The sequence below is a fragment of the Balaenoptera acutorostrata genome, chromosome 4 (genome assembly GCF_949987535.1).
Source record: "Balaenoptera acutorostrata chromosome 4, mBalAcu1.1, whole genome shotgun sequence".
NCBI classification, from domain to species: domain Eukaryota; kingdom Metazoa; phylum Chordata; class Mammalia; order Artiodactyla; family Balaenopteridae; genus Balaenoptera; species Balaenoptera acutorostrata.
The window spans coordinates 138,289,746-138,309,199 of NC_080067.1; the positions used below are offsets into that span (position 1 = coordinate 138,289,746).

At 41.2% G+C, this 19,454-nt stretch overlaps 1 protein-coding gene across 9 annotated transcripts in view; it reads right to left on the bottom strand.

The window, feature by feature from the left end:
- Positions 1-19,454, bottom strand: part of TIAM1 (TIAM Rac1 associated GEF 1) — a 407,741-nt gene that overhangs the window by 33,140 nt on the left and 355,147 nt on the right. For 8 of the 9 annotated variants that reach the window (XM_057545316.1, XM_028166880.2, XM_057545319.1 and 5 more), the window contains 2 exons: positions 9,847-9,950; positions 158-337 (listed from right to left, as the gene is read on the bottom strand). In XM_057545316.1, coding sequence (XP_057401299.1) covers positions 158-337; positions 9,847-9,950 — 284 coding nt within the window. Of the gene's footprint in view, positions 1-157; positions 338-5,732; positions 5,838-9,846; positions 9,951-19,454 lie in introns of those variants that run through there. The other variant, XM_028166883.2, reaches the window with a different exon arrangement.

A 19,454-nucleotide genomic window follows, 5' to 3' on the forward strand; every position in this document is an offset into this window, starting at 1 on the left:
ATTCAGAATCAAGGCCAAATTCCATAGGAGAGACCAAGATACTCTTCAAGACCGTGATCTGGCTTTGCCGTTAGTCAACATCAGTATAAACACAGAGCCTGCATCCTTCCGAAGGGCGGGAGGAAGGATGCAGGAAGGAGGGCAGGAGAAGACGTACTTTCACATAGGTGCGCTCCGTCTCCAGGAGCTCACAGATGACCTTGCGCAGCTTATCGGCGTCCGTGAGCTGTCTCATGGTGGCCAGCTGAGGCCCGGCAGAGTCCTGGGGGGACGGGCTCGGGTCAGAGGGGTTCATCTCGTGCAGACTGCGGCAAAACGCGGCCACCTGTTCCGTGCTCTTCAGAGCACAGTTGAAAAGGCAAGACAGACGAAGTTATCCCTCACTACAGAGACTTGTCTGACATCTGTCCCTCCTAAAGATATTCTTCCTGGTTAATGAACTGCCACACATGAATCACATCTCTCGTTTCCCCAAATTGCTCCACACATCTGAGAGCTCGCTGAATGCTCAAAACAACCATAATAACAACTGCTGACATATACTGAGTGATCACTGCATGCCAGGCACTGGTCTGATTCATTTAATCCTCCCACTTGGTAAGTGAGGGCTATTATCATTCCTATTTTACAGTTGAGACAACAGAGGCCCAGAGAGGTTAAGTAACTCAACCAAGATTGCACAGCTCGGATCTGAACCAGGCAGCATAGCTCAAAGCCTGTGTTCTTAACCACTCTGCAAGAAGCTCTCCAATGAGGAGAGGAAGATACGGACAAGTGCATTTCACCCAAAATACAAGGGTAATTTATTATCAGACTCTCTGTTCAGTGCACTATACATATTTACTTTGCAAAGCTGGAAGATGATTTTATAAGCAAAGAGTCTTCTGTCTCTATTAAAAATTGACACGGAGGCAACTCTCTAGATAACAACAGATACATATATATATATATATATATATATATATATATATATATATATATATATATATACTTTTTTTTTAAGTTTCTGCCTCTCCAGCTTCTCCAAGGCAGAAAGATTCCACCACCACCAGCACCCACCACCTCCCCCCTCCTCCAACTAAAACTAAGGGGCATTGGCTCCTGAAAAAGACCTCAATAGGAGAGCTCAATCCCCACCCAATCTCTGTCCAAGATGATTCAGGTGGAAGTTTGGGAATCTAGAATTCTAAAATTCCAACTTTTCAAGTTATGCAAAACAGTTCTTCAAAGCAAGCGTTGAAGATGGACCACTGAAAATCCTGTGGAATCAGTAATCCCCCACCTTGGCTGCATGTAGGAATTACCTGGGGAGTTTTTAAACCTCCCAATGCCTAGTGCACCATCCAGATCAATTCGATCAGAATCTCTAGGATGGGATGTGCAAGTGTTAGTATTTTTTTAAAGCTCTCTATGGTATTACTCCAAAGGCTATTTTGTAGCACAACATCTAGTTTATTAGTTTATTAGTATTTGTTCTAATGTACCACTCTACAAATGTCTCATGCGTATCTCCTTGAAAGTAGTGGCTGCCTTCTTGGACTGCTCTTCCCTGTTTCTATTGTCCAATTCACCCCTAGGCACAAAGTATTTCCAATATAGACCTGTGCAGATAAAGAATTACTTTCAGGAGTGAGTAGGTGGGTATCCCACCTACTCACTCTTGAAAGTGAACATCCTGAGAAGACCATCCTTCCAAACACAGCTGTTGGTGCAAAGAGCTGAAGGTCAAGGCTGGCATTTTGTGGTAGGCAGAGGAACCAAACCAAGTATATCCCATGGGGGCAATTCTTAAACACAGAGGAAGGCAGCTAACATTAGCATGCCTTCTCCTCATTAGCAAATTGCCTTTCCCTCATTAGCAAATCGCCTTTCCCTCATTAGCATAGCCCAAAGGGAAGGAAGCCCGGAATCAAGACAGGACAAGGACACGGGAAATCAGAACTTAACAAGGATGCATTAGCAGCAATGTCATGACAGGAAAGAGCAGAGCCAGGACCCAAATCCACATAATTACTGATCCAATTTACTTATGGTTACACAGCTTATTTACTGCTAGCAAAGATCCTGCTCTTATATGCCGGGATGTATTAGTTACCTGTCAGTGGCACTGTTAAATGTTCCCTATGGAATCAGTGTGTCAGACACTGAATATCCCCACAAAGAACTCTCCCTTTGGTGACTGATGAAAAACTCACCAAAATGGGCTGAACTGTACAGCATGTGACTTACATCCCAATAAGGCTGTTAAAAAAGAAAAACTACGTTTTTTAATCACAGCCTGTTTCAGTAGAAATAAACTAAACAGTTTGATTTAGTTACGTTAGGGTTTTACAAACTCAATGTCATCATTAAATATAAACAGTTAAATATGGCTTTGTCCTAATAATTAAAAAGGAACAAGTAGGTCCATTTTAACAAAAATGTCCACACGCCTTTTAGATGATCTCATGATAACTGTAAAAGGCAACTGCATTATAACATAGACATCATGGAAGGGGGGTTGTGCCTCACCAAATGAAAATCCCATGGAAAGACAGTGGTAACAGCTGACAGCTTAAGTGCCCTGCCCTCCAGCTAATCCCAAACTCTCCTCTGTCACTTTGATTTGTCACTCGTCAAAACAACAAATGTATAACTGGCACCTTCGCTTACACAATGCTTTTCTAAATGTCCCAACAATAACCACAGCTGCCTGTCTTTACATGCAAATTAATAACATAGCTATTACTCATGATACCTAAATCCATCCCCGTATTCCCATCAGAGACACAGGAGACCTTTCTGCAGTTTTATCATTTAGACAAGTTGCCATGAGAACTCCAATGTCCTCACAGATTACACCAAGGATGTCCCACACTTTAAGAAAAGGCAAGTTATGACCTTGGGACTTTGATATATCAAAGGCAGGAAATTCAAAAGACATTTCCCTTTGTGCTCCCAATTTGCACCACGCTGACTTGTTGCCATTCTCAGCAATATCTAGCTCGAATAATGAAAGGCATGACATGGAGTTTCAGGGTTTTCGTTCCCTCCGTTTCACCATAAATACTCTGAGGTTTCCATTTTTAAGAGTGTGAGTAGGGTTCCTGACTTTGCCTATGTCAAGTCCACCACCTCTAAGGTTCAGTATTCTGAGTTTTAAGCAGGCCCATCGGGAAAGCTCAGGTTAGTGGGATGTGGGCCAGGGCTCTAGTGCTCTACACCTAGCCGTCTCCTACCCAACCTCACGTCTAACAGGCAGGTTCCCCACCTTCTTCCTGGCACACTTCTCCTGAGCCAAGTCCTGGGTTATATTAGGAAACACCTTTAGCATCCCAGGGGATACCTGAAAATATCCTTGAGTCCTCTTCTGAGAGTTCAGAGCTTTAGGCATCCCTTCCTTATAAGACAGAGTCTTCCTAAGCTAAGACAGATTTATCGGGGGGCGGGGGGGGGGGAAACGGTTTCTCCACTGGCAAGCCCGTTCTCTGATTCAAGTTATAAACTCTCAGGTTTATCAAGGAACTGGGTCAATATGGACATAACCTTTTTACTGTCAATTCCATGTTATCTAAATAAATAATAAATAAATTTAATAAAATAAACAAAAAAAGACACAGAATAACAAGTTATATTGTATATATTGTCAAGGGGTGTTATTTATAAGGCTCTTAATGAAATTTTTGCTTGGAAACAACTTCAAAGGATAGCATCAAGTTTGAGAATTTTGTGTTACTAAAATATTACCCCCCCAAAAATAAAACGCTAGTCGTCTTTAGAATACCTCTAACCTAGAGATTTTACATGTTGTGGCCCAGTTTTTAAGTCCCCCTGCCCCCATACTGTGGCCAAACTTATTTGCATCAAAACCTATTAGGACCTGGGGTGGAGGGGTGGGGGATGAACTGGGTGATTGGAATTGACATACATACACTATTGATACTATGTATAAAATCGATAACTAATGAGAACCTACTGTATAGGTCAGGGAACTCTACTCAGTGCTCTGTGGTGACCTAAATGGGAAGGAAATCCAAAAAAGAGGGGATATATGTATTCGTATAGCTGATTCACTTTGCTGTACAGTAGAAACTAGCACAATATTGTAAAGCAACCATGCTCCAATAAAAATTAATTTTAAAAAACCTATTAGGACCTTCTCCATGTAGCCTGGCCAGGATACAGGATGTAGAAGGAGTTGAGTGCAGTGCTTTCCTCACTCTATCCCTGAGTGACATGGCATCTTGGTCATTTACACATCAAGCACTGTAGCCCAGAAACAGAGCTGCCTTGAGAGGTCCTCAACATAACTCCTAAAAGCCAAGTTTCCTAGAACTGGTACAAGTAGCAAAGGATTGCTGGAAAGAAGAAGACAGACACAGTTTCTCCAAGTCCAAACCTCTCCCCGTTTGAGGACTGCCATCAGTCACCCTGGAAACGAAAAGCACTTATGGGCATTTCAGAGCTGCCAGTTAAAACTGTTAAAGGGTGGCAGAGCTGCTCTACTGTCAGGATGAAGAGTTACCCACCCAACGTTCAGAAATGAACATGACAATTGAAGGAGGAAACGGGCTAGTTTACTGAGGTCTGCATGAAGTTCAATGTTTATAATATCACTTTCTTCCTGTGGAAGATGAAAAGAAAGTACAAAAAGAGGGGGGTAGGCTTTCAAGTACACACTATCAACCCAAGCTACCCAGCTGTTAAAGCTCTTCCTGTTATGCAACCACCAAAGGCAATTTCTATCTCGGGATGAGTTCAGAGTTCTAAAACTGTCCTTTGAGTCTGACCGATTTAACACTTCCCACAGATTTAAAAGGGGCCAGAGTGGCCTGAAATCTTATAGCCTTTATTTAAGCTTTTTTGGGAAACAAACACCAAAGTAACATATTCCATAATTTCAGAGACCCTCATATACAATGATAACCCCTATAGTTCTCTGGCATCTTTTTGGTCTCCTTTTGAACAAACTTTGAAGAAGAAACATTCAATAAGGATAAGGGCTTACTTGAGTAAATCAGGTGTACTCACCGTCCAAGTTCAATTTCATTAAGTGACACGAAGTCTAATAGTCAATAGACTCTGATATTAATATTTAACTATTAAAAGGTTTAACTTGATTTTAAATTATTCCTCCCCCTTAACCCACTAAAAAATTTTCTTATTAAAGAGGCAACAATTACCGTAGGAATTGGCATACACAATATAGGTCAGTTGACATTAAATCATTAATACATTCCCTGGGCCAACACTTGTAAATCCACCTGCTTCTCAAGTAAGCAGAAATAGAGTCAAAAGCACTTAAAACTTTATAGGAGGCAAGTTGAACATCCTTCTTCCAGAAATGCTTGCTGAATACTTAGGCTACCTGATCGGAGGTGGAGATGGGGAGACTTATCACACATTTAACACAAACATGTTCAAAATCTCAACACCCAAAAGAAAGAGGGAAACATTCAAATGACATTTAATTTTAAAAATAATAATAACAACCCAACTTTCTGTCATTTAGAAATGAAAAAACAGATACGTGTAAAGATTCTTGGCAAACTCGACTTCACTCCAACTACTGATGACCCCCACTCCCATGTTAAAATGTATATTCTCTATCAACAAGGGGATCTAACGGGCAGAAGCCTGCAGTATGGGGACATGGGACAAGCATGTCACCATCATTTGAACTGGGAAACAAATCAGCTAGAAAGTCGTAACATAAACAAAGGCTAGCAAGATAGAATTCAAACAGTGCTCACCAGGTGAAGCGTCCGATATACAGAATCACCGGACTTGCCACTGTTTTCAATCCTGGGCTTGCGCTTTATTTTCCACAAAGCAGACATCATCGGGAATGTATTCTCATGATAATTCTACCTCCTGACACGTTCCACAAAGAAACAGAAGTTTCTTAAAATACTCGGAGAGCACCGAATGCCTTCTGGCTCCTGAGAGAGCATCCTCCCATCCACACAGCCCATGCCGGCTGTGCCGTGAAGACCTACGGCTGCATCTCTACAGAGCGAGGACAGAGAGAGTGCGACCCGACAGCAGCCCCCTCTGCCCGTCAGTGCCCTCTGGGAGGGTGTCAAAGGCCAACCGATAGACCAGAATTTATGCTTTGATTTCACCTGGCTAAACAGCAGAAGTTCCAGAAAGGGAGAGCCAAGAGGCAAGAAAACAATGCAAAAAAAAAAAAAAAAAAAAACGCCTCCCGGGATGTGAGCGTCTCTACCCTGCAGACTGAGATCAGCTGATTGGCCTGCATCCTGCACTGCACAGGAATATTAAACCCGCCCGGCTCAAACTTTGAAGACACCCCTCACAGAGTTGAGAGCAGACACTAAAAACCAAAACATTTTTTTAACAGTTCATATTTTCACAATGTCCCCCAAATGCTTTGTTACAAAACCAAACATTTCCAAGACAATAACAATTTGGACTGAAAAGAAAAAAGAAGGCTTTCCAATTGGAAATGCTCTGAAAATGATTCTCATACATTGGCTAAGTGGAAAACAAAATCACAGCTGCCAGGGGGTCTGGAATGCATGATAGGACTGCCCGGAGCTAATTAGCATTCATTTCCAGAGACAAGAGTTTTCAATTAGAAGCAGGGAAACAAGTGGGGGGGGGTGGTGAGGAGGTCCTTTGAGGTTGTCACCCACAGTCATAAGAGGAAGGAGGCGGCTTACAAAGAGAAAGGCCGCCAGACTGTCCCTGCGGTGTGAAAGTCCCACGCCCCAACCCCGTGGATGTGACAGTCCCGTGTCACCACCGGCTCAGCAACAAACTCACAATTACCTACTTGCTCAAACCCCGAAGACCACGTGCCGCAAAAACAGCCATCTAAAAGAAATTTGTAACAACACATAAAACTCCAACATGCATTCTCTTTATCCCGCCCACTGTTTCACAAAATGATTCATTTAGGAAGAGCAGCAAAAATATTAAACAAATAAACAAAATCGACAGCCCTCACGTATTCAGCCAGAATAAAAAATGATTTCCTGTTTTATTTCATTTATTCATTTGTTTGTTTATCTGTTTATCTAGTTTTTACATTGTACACCCAGCCTGGTGCATTCAAATTAAGGCTAAATCATCCTTCCACTTTTAGGCAGCTTACTTAAATATGAATGTTTGGTTTATCCTCAAGAAAAATGACACACTGAGATAGGAGCTGCACCAAAAAATATTGATCCTTAATCAAGAAACTTAAGATATACACTGGCTCTTACTTTAAATCATGAAAAAAGACACGAAGCTTAAGCATTAGAAAAATATTTAAGCGGCTAATGAGTATACAGTTGCCTCTTAAACAACTTGGGGGTTAGAGGTGCCGAATATCCTTGCAGTCAAAAATCCACGTATAACTTATACTCCCCCCTACCCTCATATACGTAGTTCTTCCGTATCCACGTGGTTCGTCCGCATCCACGGTTCCGTATCCGTAGATTCAACCCACTGCAGATCGGTAGTACTATTTACTATTGGAAGAAAATCCACATATAAGTGGACCCTCGCAATTCAACCGCGTGTTGTTCAAGGTTCAACTGTGTATCTAAACTGGCTTATACTATCACTAATTAATTACTTCCTTCCTTTTTTGAAACCTGGTATTTAATACCAGACCTTAACAATCTGGCCAGAAGGTCGTTTTAGCAAAGCAGTTAACAACAGAGAGCCTCGTTTTGTCATCTCAGAGCTGTGTGACCTTCAGTAAGTTGCTTAACCTCTCTGTTCCAATATTGTCATCTATAAAATAGGGGGAATAACAGTATCTATCTCTCAGTGGTATTGTGAGAATGAGATAGGTTAATATGGAACAGCACCCAATATATACAAGACACTAAGTATTAGCTCTCATTTATTGCTAATAATGAAATCATTCAAATAAATAAGATAAAATCTGAATCAAACCGACACCAGGAGTATTTTCAGGTACAGAATCACACAGTGCTCCCTACATCCAATCTATAAAAAAAGGACTGTGAACCTATGGTGTCAATGAGTCCACTTTATGATCTTCAAAAATAACTCAGATCATTACCCAAACTTGTCAATAACTTCCAAGAAATTCTCCTTTATGAGAGCCTACCATGCATTTCTACAGTGAAATCCAGGAACCGCATCGCCTGCTCCTATACTTGACCCTGGCTGTTGCAGGCACGTTTCAGAGTCTTGTTCTCAGGAGAAAGAGCCATGAAATCATAGAGGCACCTGGGATCAGTCAACAAAACCCTGGGGCCTCTTCCTTCCTCTCTGCTGCCAGAACTGAATATTATAGAGGACCCTGTTTGGGACTTCATGACTCACTATATTTAAAATGGCAACAATCTCTCAAAATCCACAAAGGGAGGGGAACACTGGGCTATTATAGTGAGGTAAAAATGATCCAAGTTAAAAAGTATTCAGAAATAAATGTCTTAGATACAGGAAAAATAACTGTACTCCCAGATCAAATTAGAAACTGAGAATTAACATTTTTAGTTTAATAATAGAACAATTTAATAAATAGCCTTCAAAATATCTTACCTCACACGGAAATATCTGTTTCTCTTGAGGGCCACTCACCCTCCCCCACCCTCCCCCAAAAAGTAGGTAAAAGGCCACAAAAATAAAAAGTAACTTTAAACAGCTTTTGTTTGTTTTTTTGCCTTTAAATGAAACATGCATGTTTCCGTTTACTGGCTTTTTAATTAATAACCAACAACATAAAGCCTTTCAGTCTGCAGATATTAAATTTATAAACATTAAAATTACTTTAAAATATTAAATTTTATACTGTGCTCAACTTAAGACACTGAGAATGATGATCCTATGATGGCAAAAGAGAAACATATGGATAAAAGCAATGCTGAAGATAGTCTAACATATGCACTCAAGAAAGTCCTACAAAGATATATAAAGACAAAAAGAGACAGAGAAGTATACACAGAGCAATGTAGGTTTTTGAAATAATCATTCGGATTTGAAGAGTATAGTTCCATTATCAATATCAGTTATATTTTTGACCCAGCCAATCATCCAATTACTGGACAAAGGCAAGAATCACCTGATATTGCAGATGAGAAAAACAAAGGTATAATTTAAAGTTACATGATTTGCTCAGGTTAAGTGGCTGGTCAATGTCAAGCAAAAGAATAGGAGACAGACAGGGGGACCAACATAAATATGTCAACAACATTCTGAAAACAAAAGACGAATAAATATGGACATAATCACATTTCACTGTTTTTACTGGGGAGGGGGTCTTTCAGATATAGGTAACAGAGTTTTCAAATTGTTATACTCTGGAGACCGTGATGAGAAGAGGTTACTGACACATAGAACTCTTTAGGAAGTGGAATAAAAGCATGAGGAATTATGGAAAACAAATTCACAGTTGCCCCAAAGAGTCAGGATAAGAGCTTTGTCACAGTGCTCAACCAGGTGACGATCACTGTATTTGGATTAACAAAAACATTGTTTCTTTCCCTTTAATGTAAAAGATGCTCACCTTTCACAAGAGCTAAACAGAGATAATGCAAAGGGAGTTTGTTATAGAAACCATGAGTAGCAAGAAAGTATAACTGACCCAATTGTACACATTTTAGATGCTGTTTCATCATACATATATGGAAGCATAAGAAGGAAACAGGATGAAATGAGACTTTAATTCATTAAGAGTGAGCTCTGCCCTATATTCTCACATATGGGTTTGTCCTCAAGGCTATAATTTGGATTTCATATCCTATCTAGTGACATCTCAGAAGTAAAAACACTTTGGTCCTGTGGAGGGGCCTTCTAACCACATACAGCTGCAGAGGTGACGTGTCAGCTGTGATTCTTTGGTGGTTCAAGACATGGGATGTGCAAATGGAAATCTCTCACCTTGCTGCTGTGATCAGTCTCATCTGAGGATTCCAAGTCTGGCCCCTCGGTCTCCTCCGGAGCAGTCTCAACGCTACTGCCCTGCTGGCTGCAGAGGCTGTGCCCTGCAAGATGAAGTCAGAAGAACACATGGGTCAGCACATATAGTCATTGCTATAAGCCATGCCAGTGCAAGGGAGTATGGGGTCAAGCTCATGACGTGCACATATATTGTCAGACACTCCAAGTATGTGCTCCATGATCTTGGTTCAATAAATGTTAGTTTTTGTTGTTTTTATTGTTACCACTATTATTATTATTTTATAACATAGTATATTTTTAATTATTTATAATACATATTTTATAATATACAATAATTGCTGTGGACTGAATATTTATGTCCCCCCTCAATTTCATACGCTGAAGCCCTAATCCCTAATGGGACTGTATGTGGAGATGAGGCTTTTGGGAGCTAAGTAGGTTGAGATGAGGTCTTGAGGATGGGCCTCCACCAGAGCTCCCCTCCCCTCATGCAAGGACACAGAGAAAATGCAGCTGTCTGCAAGCCAGAAGACAGCCCTCAGCAGGAACCCTGATCTTGAACTTCCCAGCCTCCAAAACTGTGAGAAATAAATTTATCTGTTGTTTAAGCCACCCAGTCTGTGGTATTCTGTCACAGCAGCCCCAGCTGACTAAGACAATAATTTACTATCCATCTATCTATGAAATCAAATTTAAATAAAATTAAATTATTTGATTGATTTATAATCAAATTAATTGCTGGATCAATTACTTCATTGCTAAAATAACTGAAAAACCCATTCTGAGAAGAACATTAAAAAAAATAATAACTTTCATATAGATTACCTGGCAAACTTCAAACATCTTATAACACCCACTCTTCCCACCATATTCTATGCAAAAGTGCAGGCAACTTTCTTTCCTATTTTACCAAGTCCCTACTACAGTGGTTGGCTATGGTAGCCCCCTGCACTGGGGAAGAGAACATTAAGATCTCTTTCCTCTGGGGGGATTCTCAAATTTAAAGAGCATCTGAACTGCCTGGGGGTTCATGTTATGCAGATTCAGATTCAATAGGTATATGGTTGGACCTACGATTCTGCATTTCTTACAAGCTCCAAGATGTTATCAATCAAGAGGTCCATGGACCACACTTGGAATAACAAGTCTCTAGTATATTTACAAACCTCTAGCTAGTCTGATAAGACAGTGGTTTGATGACCATTATCTTAGAATATGCCAGGCACTGGGTCAGGGACTACAGCACCATCACTCTAAGCCGATGAGAGAGAAGGGAAGAAGGAGGAGAAGAAGAGAAGGGAAGAAAGAGAAGAAAAGAGAAGAGAGAAGGAGCCACTTTCTGACTCCTTGGATGAAAGCGTCAGTCTGCAAAGAGGCTGCCTTATTCCAATGACACGGTTACAGTCACAAGCTGTTTAGCATGACTTTCTGATCAAATTCTAGGTTGCTTGGGAAACTAAGGAAAGAAGCCAATCCCTGAGCAAACCTCGCTCCAAGGCTGCGTCCTGTGGTCCCCTTCCCTTCCTCCGGAATGAAGCACCAATGAAGCGAATGCCTACCTTGTATGGTCTGTAAGTTTCTGTCTGAACCCCGCCGCCTCCCCGCACCTAGTCGAAAAGAAGTGCAAGAAAATCGTAGAGCCAGAACTCTACGATTTTCTTGCACTTCTTTTAATTACTTCCTCACTCAATAACATGGTGGGAGCCATCAAAGAAAGCTGCTCACTTAACTTGGTGGACATCAACAATGTCACACCATCACGACCAGAGGAAAAAAGAGTGACTGAATACTTTAAATGGGGGCAATGACCTAGATGCTGGGGCTAGAAAGAAGGGGAAGATCTGAACAGCGTTAAGCTCTGAGATGGCAGGAGCCATGCTCCCTCAGCGCTAAGCAGGGTGGCGAGGCTGTACACAAGGTCACCTTCACGCTGTAATCTGCATAATGGCGACCCCCAGATGGAACAGCCAAATACTGTGACCCTACATATCTCCACTGTATATCATAATGCCTGGGGTCTAGCGGTTGCTCACAAAATAGTGGAAAAAGGAATGAAAGGGTTTTCATTGTTAACAATATCGTGGGCCAGGTATCCTAAAAAGGAAGCAAAAAAACACTTAGAAATTCTAAGTATCAATAAAATAGAACAAAATTCTTTTTATATTTTTTTCATTATTATTATTTTTTTGGCCGCGCCGTGCAGCATGCGGATAGTTCCCTGACCAGGGATTGAACCCGTGCCCCCTACAGTGGAAGCAGAGAGTCTTAACCACTGGACCACCAGGGAAGTCTCCCCACATCCTTTTTAAACATAAAGCTGAGCTCCAAGAAATGCCCAGAGCCCAAAATGAAGAAGACAAAGGAAGCAGGAGGGGTGGGCCAGTCCCAAAGCCATGGCAGTGCTGAGTAATCCATCAGTCTCCAAACTCCAAACCCTAGAGAGGGAACCTGCTGGTGTCAGGAAGGGAAAACGTTTAGGAGGAAAACTGTACACATGGCAGGTACAAAGGGCACCAGACCCCTGGGCTCCTGGGTTCTAAGTACCTTGAGCGCTCCCCAGCCACTGTGACAATCAAACACGCACCCCTACAGAGCCCAACAGCAGAACCATCCCAGCTTGGGAACCGCAGCCCTGGAGCCTTTGGTGTCAACTGTGAAGCCGTGAGACAGAAAACAACTGTTGGGTCAGTACAAACTGGAGAGTCAGAATCGAATCTCCCACATTCATATGGTTCCTTTGATAAGGCTACACTTTTACCCCAAAAAGACTCAAAAAGATTTTTTTTCAAAAGTACTCACTGGCAAAAGAGAAAAAAAAAAAAGATGGAAAAAGGAAGCTGATTTAACTCTGCCTATACTCTGGGATGAGTGGGGATGGAGGAAGAAGGGTTCCTTCTTGGAGATGAAAACCACAGGCTGGCTGCACGGGTGTCTGAGATTCAAATTTACACTATGTCCTACATTCTGGAGACTCCGACGTCTTAGTCTGCTCGGGCTGCTGTAACTAGGACCGCAGACTGGATCGCTTAAACAACAGACATTTATTTCTCTCAGTTCTGGAGGCTGGAAGTCAAAGATCAAGGTGCCAGCAGACTCTTTCCTTGGTGAGGCCCTTTCCCTGGCTTGCAGACGGCCGCCACCTCACTGGGCACCCACGTGACCGCTCTCTGTGTGTGCAAGGAGAGAGGGGGTGAACCCTGGCCCCTCTTCCTCTTCTTACAAGGACCCTAATCCAGCTCGTAACTTCATCTAAACTTAATTACCTCCCTACGGCCCCCAACTCCTAATAACCCCTCACATCAGGGGTTAGGACTTCAATACAGGAATTCAGTCCGTGATCCTCAAGATGAAAAATTGTCATGAAGTTGTTCTAAATTTGTATTCCAAGGGCATCTGGCAGAAGCCAAAACAAGTCTGCTCTAGAGGGATTCATCCTTAATGACGGGATCATATTAATGGTCAGACATACGCTGGGTCAAACAAGAACCTATAATCCATTATTATAAACACAGGAGAACCAAGTCCCCACGAGGGAGAAGCAACAGCCTCAACAAGCAGCAGAATCAGACTCCCGAGGAATAATACCGCAATTATCAGATAGAGACTGTCAAAACGAGTACGCTTTAAAAAAAAGGGGGTGGGGGACAAGAAAAGAGAGACTTTCAAAAAAGACCAGGTAAATTAGTAAATTTTTTAGAAATGAGAACTATACTCACTGAAATTAAACACTCAATGGATAAGAATAAGAGTTGAAGAAAGAAGCTAGGATGGCCTATCTGAAGACATTATCTCACTACAGCACAGAAATTCTCAAATGCTCAAACTCTCAACACAGAATTGTATTTCAAGCTAAAATAGTATTCAAGAAGAAAAATATAATAAAAATCATTTGACAGAGTGAGAAAGTTTACTAATACAGAACCTCGCTGAAGAAAAAATTCTCTAAATGATGTACTTTGGGTGGGAAAATATATACACACACACACACACGTATAATCTAGTATACAAGGTTACCAGAGAGATAAATAGCTGATATTCACACAGGCAAGTTGTAGTGTATAAAACAACACTCCACACACATCCAAAAAGGCATTTGGAGGTACAAAATACAAGATGAAACTAAAGCAATGGTGGGTGATTGTATTTAAACCATTTCATGGTCCTTTTATGCTTCAAGTGCGAAGTAAAAAGAATTTGGTCCTTGTTTTGTTAGAAATCATGTTAAAATTTTAAGGGCAACCACTAAAAGAATAAAATTAGACTGTATAAGTTGAAAGGGGAAAGTGGAGTTTAGAAATTCAGCCAAAAGAGAGTACAGGAAAGGGCAGGAAGAACAAACAAGATCAAGACAGCAAAACACTATGATAGAAATGAGACAAAATACATGGATCTTCTAAATAAATGTAATGTAGACTAAACTCAATATTTAAACTTCATGTTTAGATAAAACCCAAAATAATGTCATACAAAGCCCCACCTATATGCTTATAGGCAAGAAATAGACCTAAACAAAAAGACACAGAAGATTGAAAGTATAGGGATGGAAAATATATTAGGCAAACGTAAAGAACGCTCTCCAAATGCCAGACAAAATAGATTTAGTCAGACTATAGAAGATGTAAACATCAAGAATTATTATGCTTGACCCATGAATTTTAAACCCTATTCACAAGGATTAGCAGTTTATGCAAACAGCCCACATATGAGGCCATAATACAAATCTCAACAAATGCCAAAGAATCTGAATTCAGACAGACCACACTGGCAGCATTATTTTTGGAACTAAATTTGTTATGAAAGAGCAAAAGGCTAGTAATACCAAAGACAGTTTTAGAGAAGAAAAACAAGACTGGGATACTTTCCCTACCAGATATCAAAATGTATTTAAAGTTACAATAATATAAGGCAGTGCAGAATTAGCAAGAAGACAGGCTAACAGAACAGAGAGTCCCAGAAACAGCCCCACCCGTGTATGGAAGTGTGATGTACAGCAGATGTGTCACTGCAGATCCAGGGAAAAAGAATGGAACATTTGATAATGTGGCTAGGACAGCAGATTACCCACATGGGAAAATAAAAAGCTGAACCCTAACTCACATCATTCACAAGAATCAGTACCAGGGAGGTATAAACCAGAAAGTGAACAGTCCAAACTATAAATCTTTCAGAAGGAAATACAGAAGAAAATGTCTGTTGCCCAGGGGAGAGAGAAGGATTTCTGAAACAAGATACAAAAAGCAGAAATCCTGTAAGATAGAAAATCAGATTTTACTAAAATTAAAAACTTTTCTTTGTCAAAAGGCACCATAAAGGCAATAAGATTTATTATAGACTGAGAAAAGTTATCTTCAACACATATAACTGGCAAAAAATATTAATATCTAGAATATAAAAGAAGTCCTATGAATCAGTAACTGTGGGTCTATCTGATTCTAAAGTATATATTCGTTTTTTACTGTTAGCTATGCTTCTGCCCTTAACTGAAGATAAAAATTAATAAAATAGGAGAGAAAGAGAAAAGGAAATGCAGTTGTGGTAGACAATTGGCAAAGATGGCAGTGATGATTCCTCCCATCCCTTTAAGCACGGATCTTTGTGTCAATGTCCCCACCCCATGAATTTGGGTTGGCCTTGTTTGTGACTTGTTTTGGCCAACAGAATGTGACGTAAGTGGTGATATATGAATTCTGAGCTAAGGCTTCAAGTGGCTTTGCAGGTTCTTGTCTGGTCCCCCAGGAACCCTGGACCCACCATACAATGAAACCTCCAAGCTAGCTTCTTGAGGATGAGAGACCTCAAGGAAGGAGGGGTCCAGCCAAACAATCACCAAATATGTGAGTAAGGCCATCTTAAACCAGCCCCAGTCAAGCCCAGATGATAAAGCCACAAGAGTGACTGAGGCAAGGAGAGCAGAACAACCGTCCAGCTGAGCCCGGCCCAAACTGCTGAGCACAGTGAGCAAATTAAATGGTTGTTTTGGGTGGTTTGTTACCTAGCAGTAGATAGCCAACACGTGGTTAGGGGGAACTTAGTCATCCAAGAGAGCCAGAGGGGCAGGAATTGACAGTGGTGCCCATCAAGAATGCTGAAGAGAAGACACTGGCATAGCAGGAACAGGGAATCCAAACCAGGAAAAAGTCCTGTTTTTGCTCCCACACTTCAAGGCCTTCTCTGAACACTTCCCAGCTGAAGAGGCTTATAGAACACCATTGTCGAGTTTCTATGCAACCCCATACACACACAGATTTGCGACTTCCTACTCTTCCTTTACCACAAGAGACCTTCCTCTAAGAGCAGACCCTGAAGGGATTATTCCCTTTGTCGTGGAGGTAGCTGTCCCCATTCAATTACCAGTACACATGCAGACATCTCCAGAAAGCTGAAGACAATGCTGAGAGCTGGTTGAGGAAGTAATCAGAGCAGGGAACTGCCTGTCCCACTTCACTCTATGCCCAGCACTTAGCACATCACCATCTGGCATAAAAGAGGCATCAGCAACACGTGGCAGCACAGAGAGGAAGCAGGGCCAAAACTAAAGAGACAAAGGATGAGCAGGGGTATACAGTGGAGAATTATTCAGCCATAAAAAGGAAGGAAAACTACTCTTTGCAAAAACATGGATGGACCCTGAGGGCATCATGCTAAGTGAAATAAGTCAGACAGAGAGAAGCAAATACTGTATGATCTCACTCATGCGTGGAATCTAAAACAAAACCAAACAAAAAAACCCTCACAGATACAGAAAACAGATTGGGGGCTGTCAGAGGTAGGGGGCTGGGGGGCAGGTGGGTGAAATAGGTCAAAAGGTATAAATTTACAGCTATAATACATAAGTCATGGGGATGTCATGTACAGCATGACGACTATAGTTAATAATACTATACTGTATATTTGAGAGTTGCTAAGAAAGTAGATCTCAAAAGTTCTCATCACAAGAAAAACAAATTGTAACTATGTATGGTGATGGGTGTTAACTAGGCATTGTGGTGATCCTTTTGCAATGTATACAAATATCAAATCATGATGTTGTACACCTGAAACTAATATAATGTTATTCTACCCCAATTAAAAAAAAAAAAAAAGATGAACAGCGGGTGGGCAGTCTCAGAGAATGAGGAGGCAGGCACAGGGCAGGGCTGAGGCCCAGCAGGACAGGACCCATAGGCTATCTCAAAAGCTGCCATAAATAACATTCATTGTTGTGAACAGGTGTGATCATTTCTCTGCTTCTTCAAATTATTTTCACATCATAATGTGATTGTTTTGTGACGGAGGAAACCTTTGCTGCTAGCACGTCCCACTCACCGTTAGCCGGATAGACAACAATGAGGTTAGGAGCAGTACAAACACATGAATGTAAGCTTACATTCTGATTTATCTTTGATTTACTTGGATGAGACGCATTCACTAAGGCTCCATTTAAGCCCATGAGGGTCTTAAATTTAATGGAGGAAGGAAAAAAATCTTTGCCTTATGAGATACATTAACAATGTAAGTTAAACTAGCAGATTCTCCCATTCAAACATTTCCAAAGAGTAACCAATCATAACTAATTATTGAGTGAAGAAAATGAGGGGAAGGGAGCAAGAAAAGGTTTAGACACGGCCAATAAAGACATTTAGCTGGAATCCAGTCATTAAGCAATGATTTTGCTTTTCAGCCATTTTACTGTCCTATAAGAATAAGAATTCCATAGACACTCATAACATATAAGATCAGCATAAACACTTGCCCCTCCCCCAAGCTAAGAAAACAAAACCAAAACAATTATAAAGGAAAAAAAAAACTGGGGAGAGCTAAATATACACTATTAAAAAAGAGAAAAAAAAGGAGAAACTACAATTTTAACTTGGGAGACAAATAATAACTTCTTTCCAACCTAATTTCACAAAACCCCAGTGTCTGTTTCTCTACAGAGAACATTTTTTTAATCCAAAAAAAACTGTAGATATAGTCCTTCCCAATCCTATCAGCTTGTTGTGAAACTCAAATAATATATAATCCACTAACGTTCTTTAAAATTATACAAATGGAGGCTCTTATCTCTGAAACGACATTTTTTTCCACACACAGGACTCAAAGGGTGTCATTCATCAAATCCAGCTGGAAATCAGGCCTAGGCGTTAGGGTTTCCCTAGCAGGGCCCACAGAAGCGGGCCATGTGCTGTGTGACAATAAGCATCGCACACAGTTTACAAAACGCACATGGCTCCAAATTTTATCGACAAACAACTAGAAGGCCATGTGCTACTGGTATCTGTGAGACTTCAGTGAATCTGGAGAATGGGACCATATCTGTTTGTAGGAAGGTAATTCTGTGCAGTTCCTCTTTCTCGGCTGCCCCTCCTGCCGTCTGGTTGTCTTCTGTTTGCAGAATGGAGCACCAGACAATCTGCATGGAACATCAGCCCCAAATAGAACCTTGCATTTCACAGGCACTGCAGGGAAGCAAGCACTGCCTGGCAAATCAAAGGCTGTTGAGTGCTTAACGACTCCTCCTCGCTCTGACCAAGATGCCTTGGCTCTCCTGGCTGTCACAGAAGCCTTTCCTGTTACAGCAAAGGGTGCTTAATCTACTTCCTGCAGGAGGGCTATCTGTGCTCACTGCGGCTTGCGATCTTTCACTCAGCATCAGACAGAGTAAGATCAAGGGGGCTGACTCTCCAAACCCAAGGCTGGCCCTAATTGTCTTTAACAGGTAGAGGCCAGTGCTAAAGTCAAATGAATGTGAGCCTTAAGGACAGAACTTAAAGTGAGAGAGACAAACAGACATTTTGAAGCCTTGGAAAGATACCATGGATGCCCCTTGAATTATGATTCTTATAACTTGCATAAAATTGGGGGCTTTTGTTTTTCTGAAACTTATTTTTAAAATAATTTTAGATCTAGATTTGCTTTCCTATATTGACGTTCATTGTAATAGTTCCCTAACTGGGGAGTGTAGGTATATACATTCTAATCAACCAGGCCAGTTCTTTCAACTGGAGACTTTGTCCCTGTGGGGACATTTAGCAATGTCTGAAGATTATTTTTGACACAACTTGGGGGGAGGGGGTTAAAAACGACTAGCTGAGAGTTGTTTGTAGGAATACTGCTAACGTGAAGGCACAGGACAGCCTCCCACAACAAAGAATTATCTGGCCCCAAATGTCAGTAGCACCAGATGAGATCAGTATTCAAAATAAATCACACAGGAACATTACAGAGGCTTTTTGGAAAGCTCACAGAAACAGAGTTTTGCAACTTCCTATGCCAGCTTCCCCTTCACTTCAGGCTCTTCCTAAAATAATAGCCACTGAAGGAACTAGCTTTTTGCCTGGTCCCCCTTCCCCCTTTCTCTTACCAGTCTGTACCTAAACAACTGTTGAAAAAAAAAAGAAAGAAAAAAGATGAAGAATAGCCCCAGGAAGATTTCAACAAGGACACGTGGATGGCCAATGGCCAAGAATGGAAACTGAGTCTTAGAGAGAATACTTAGGATGGAATCTATTCTCCAGTCCCTGGTTTTCCAAGCCAACAAGGCAATCCAGTCACCATGTGTCCCTCCTATACTGAGGAAGAGGAGGATAAAGAAGATCACCTACCAG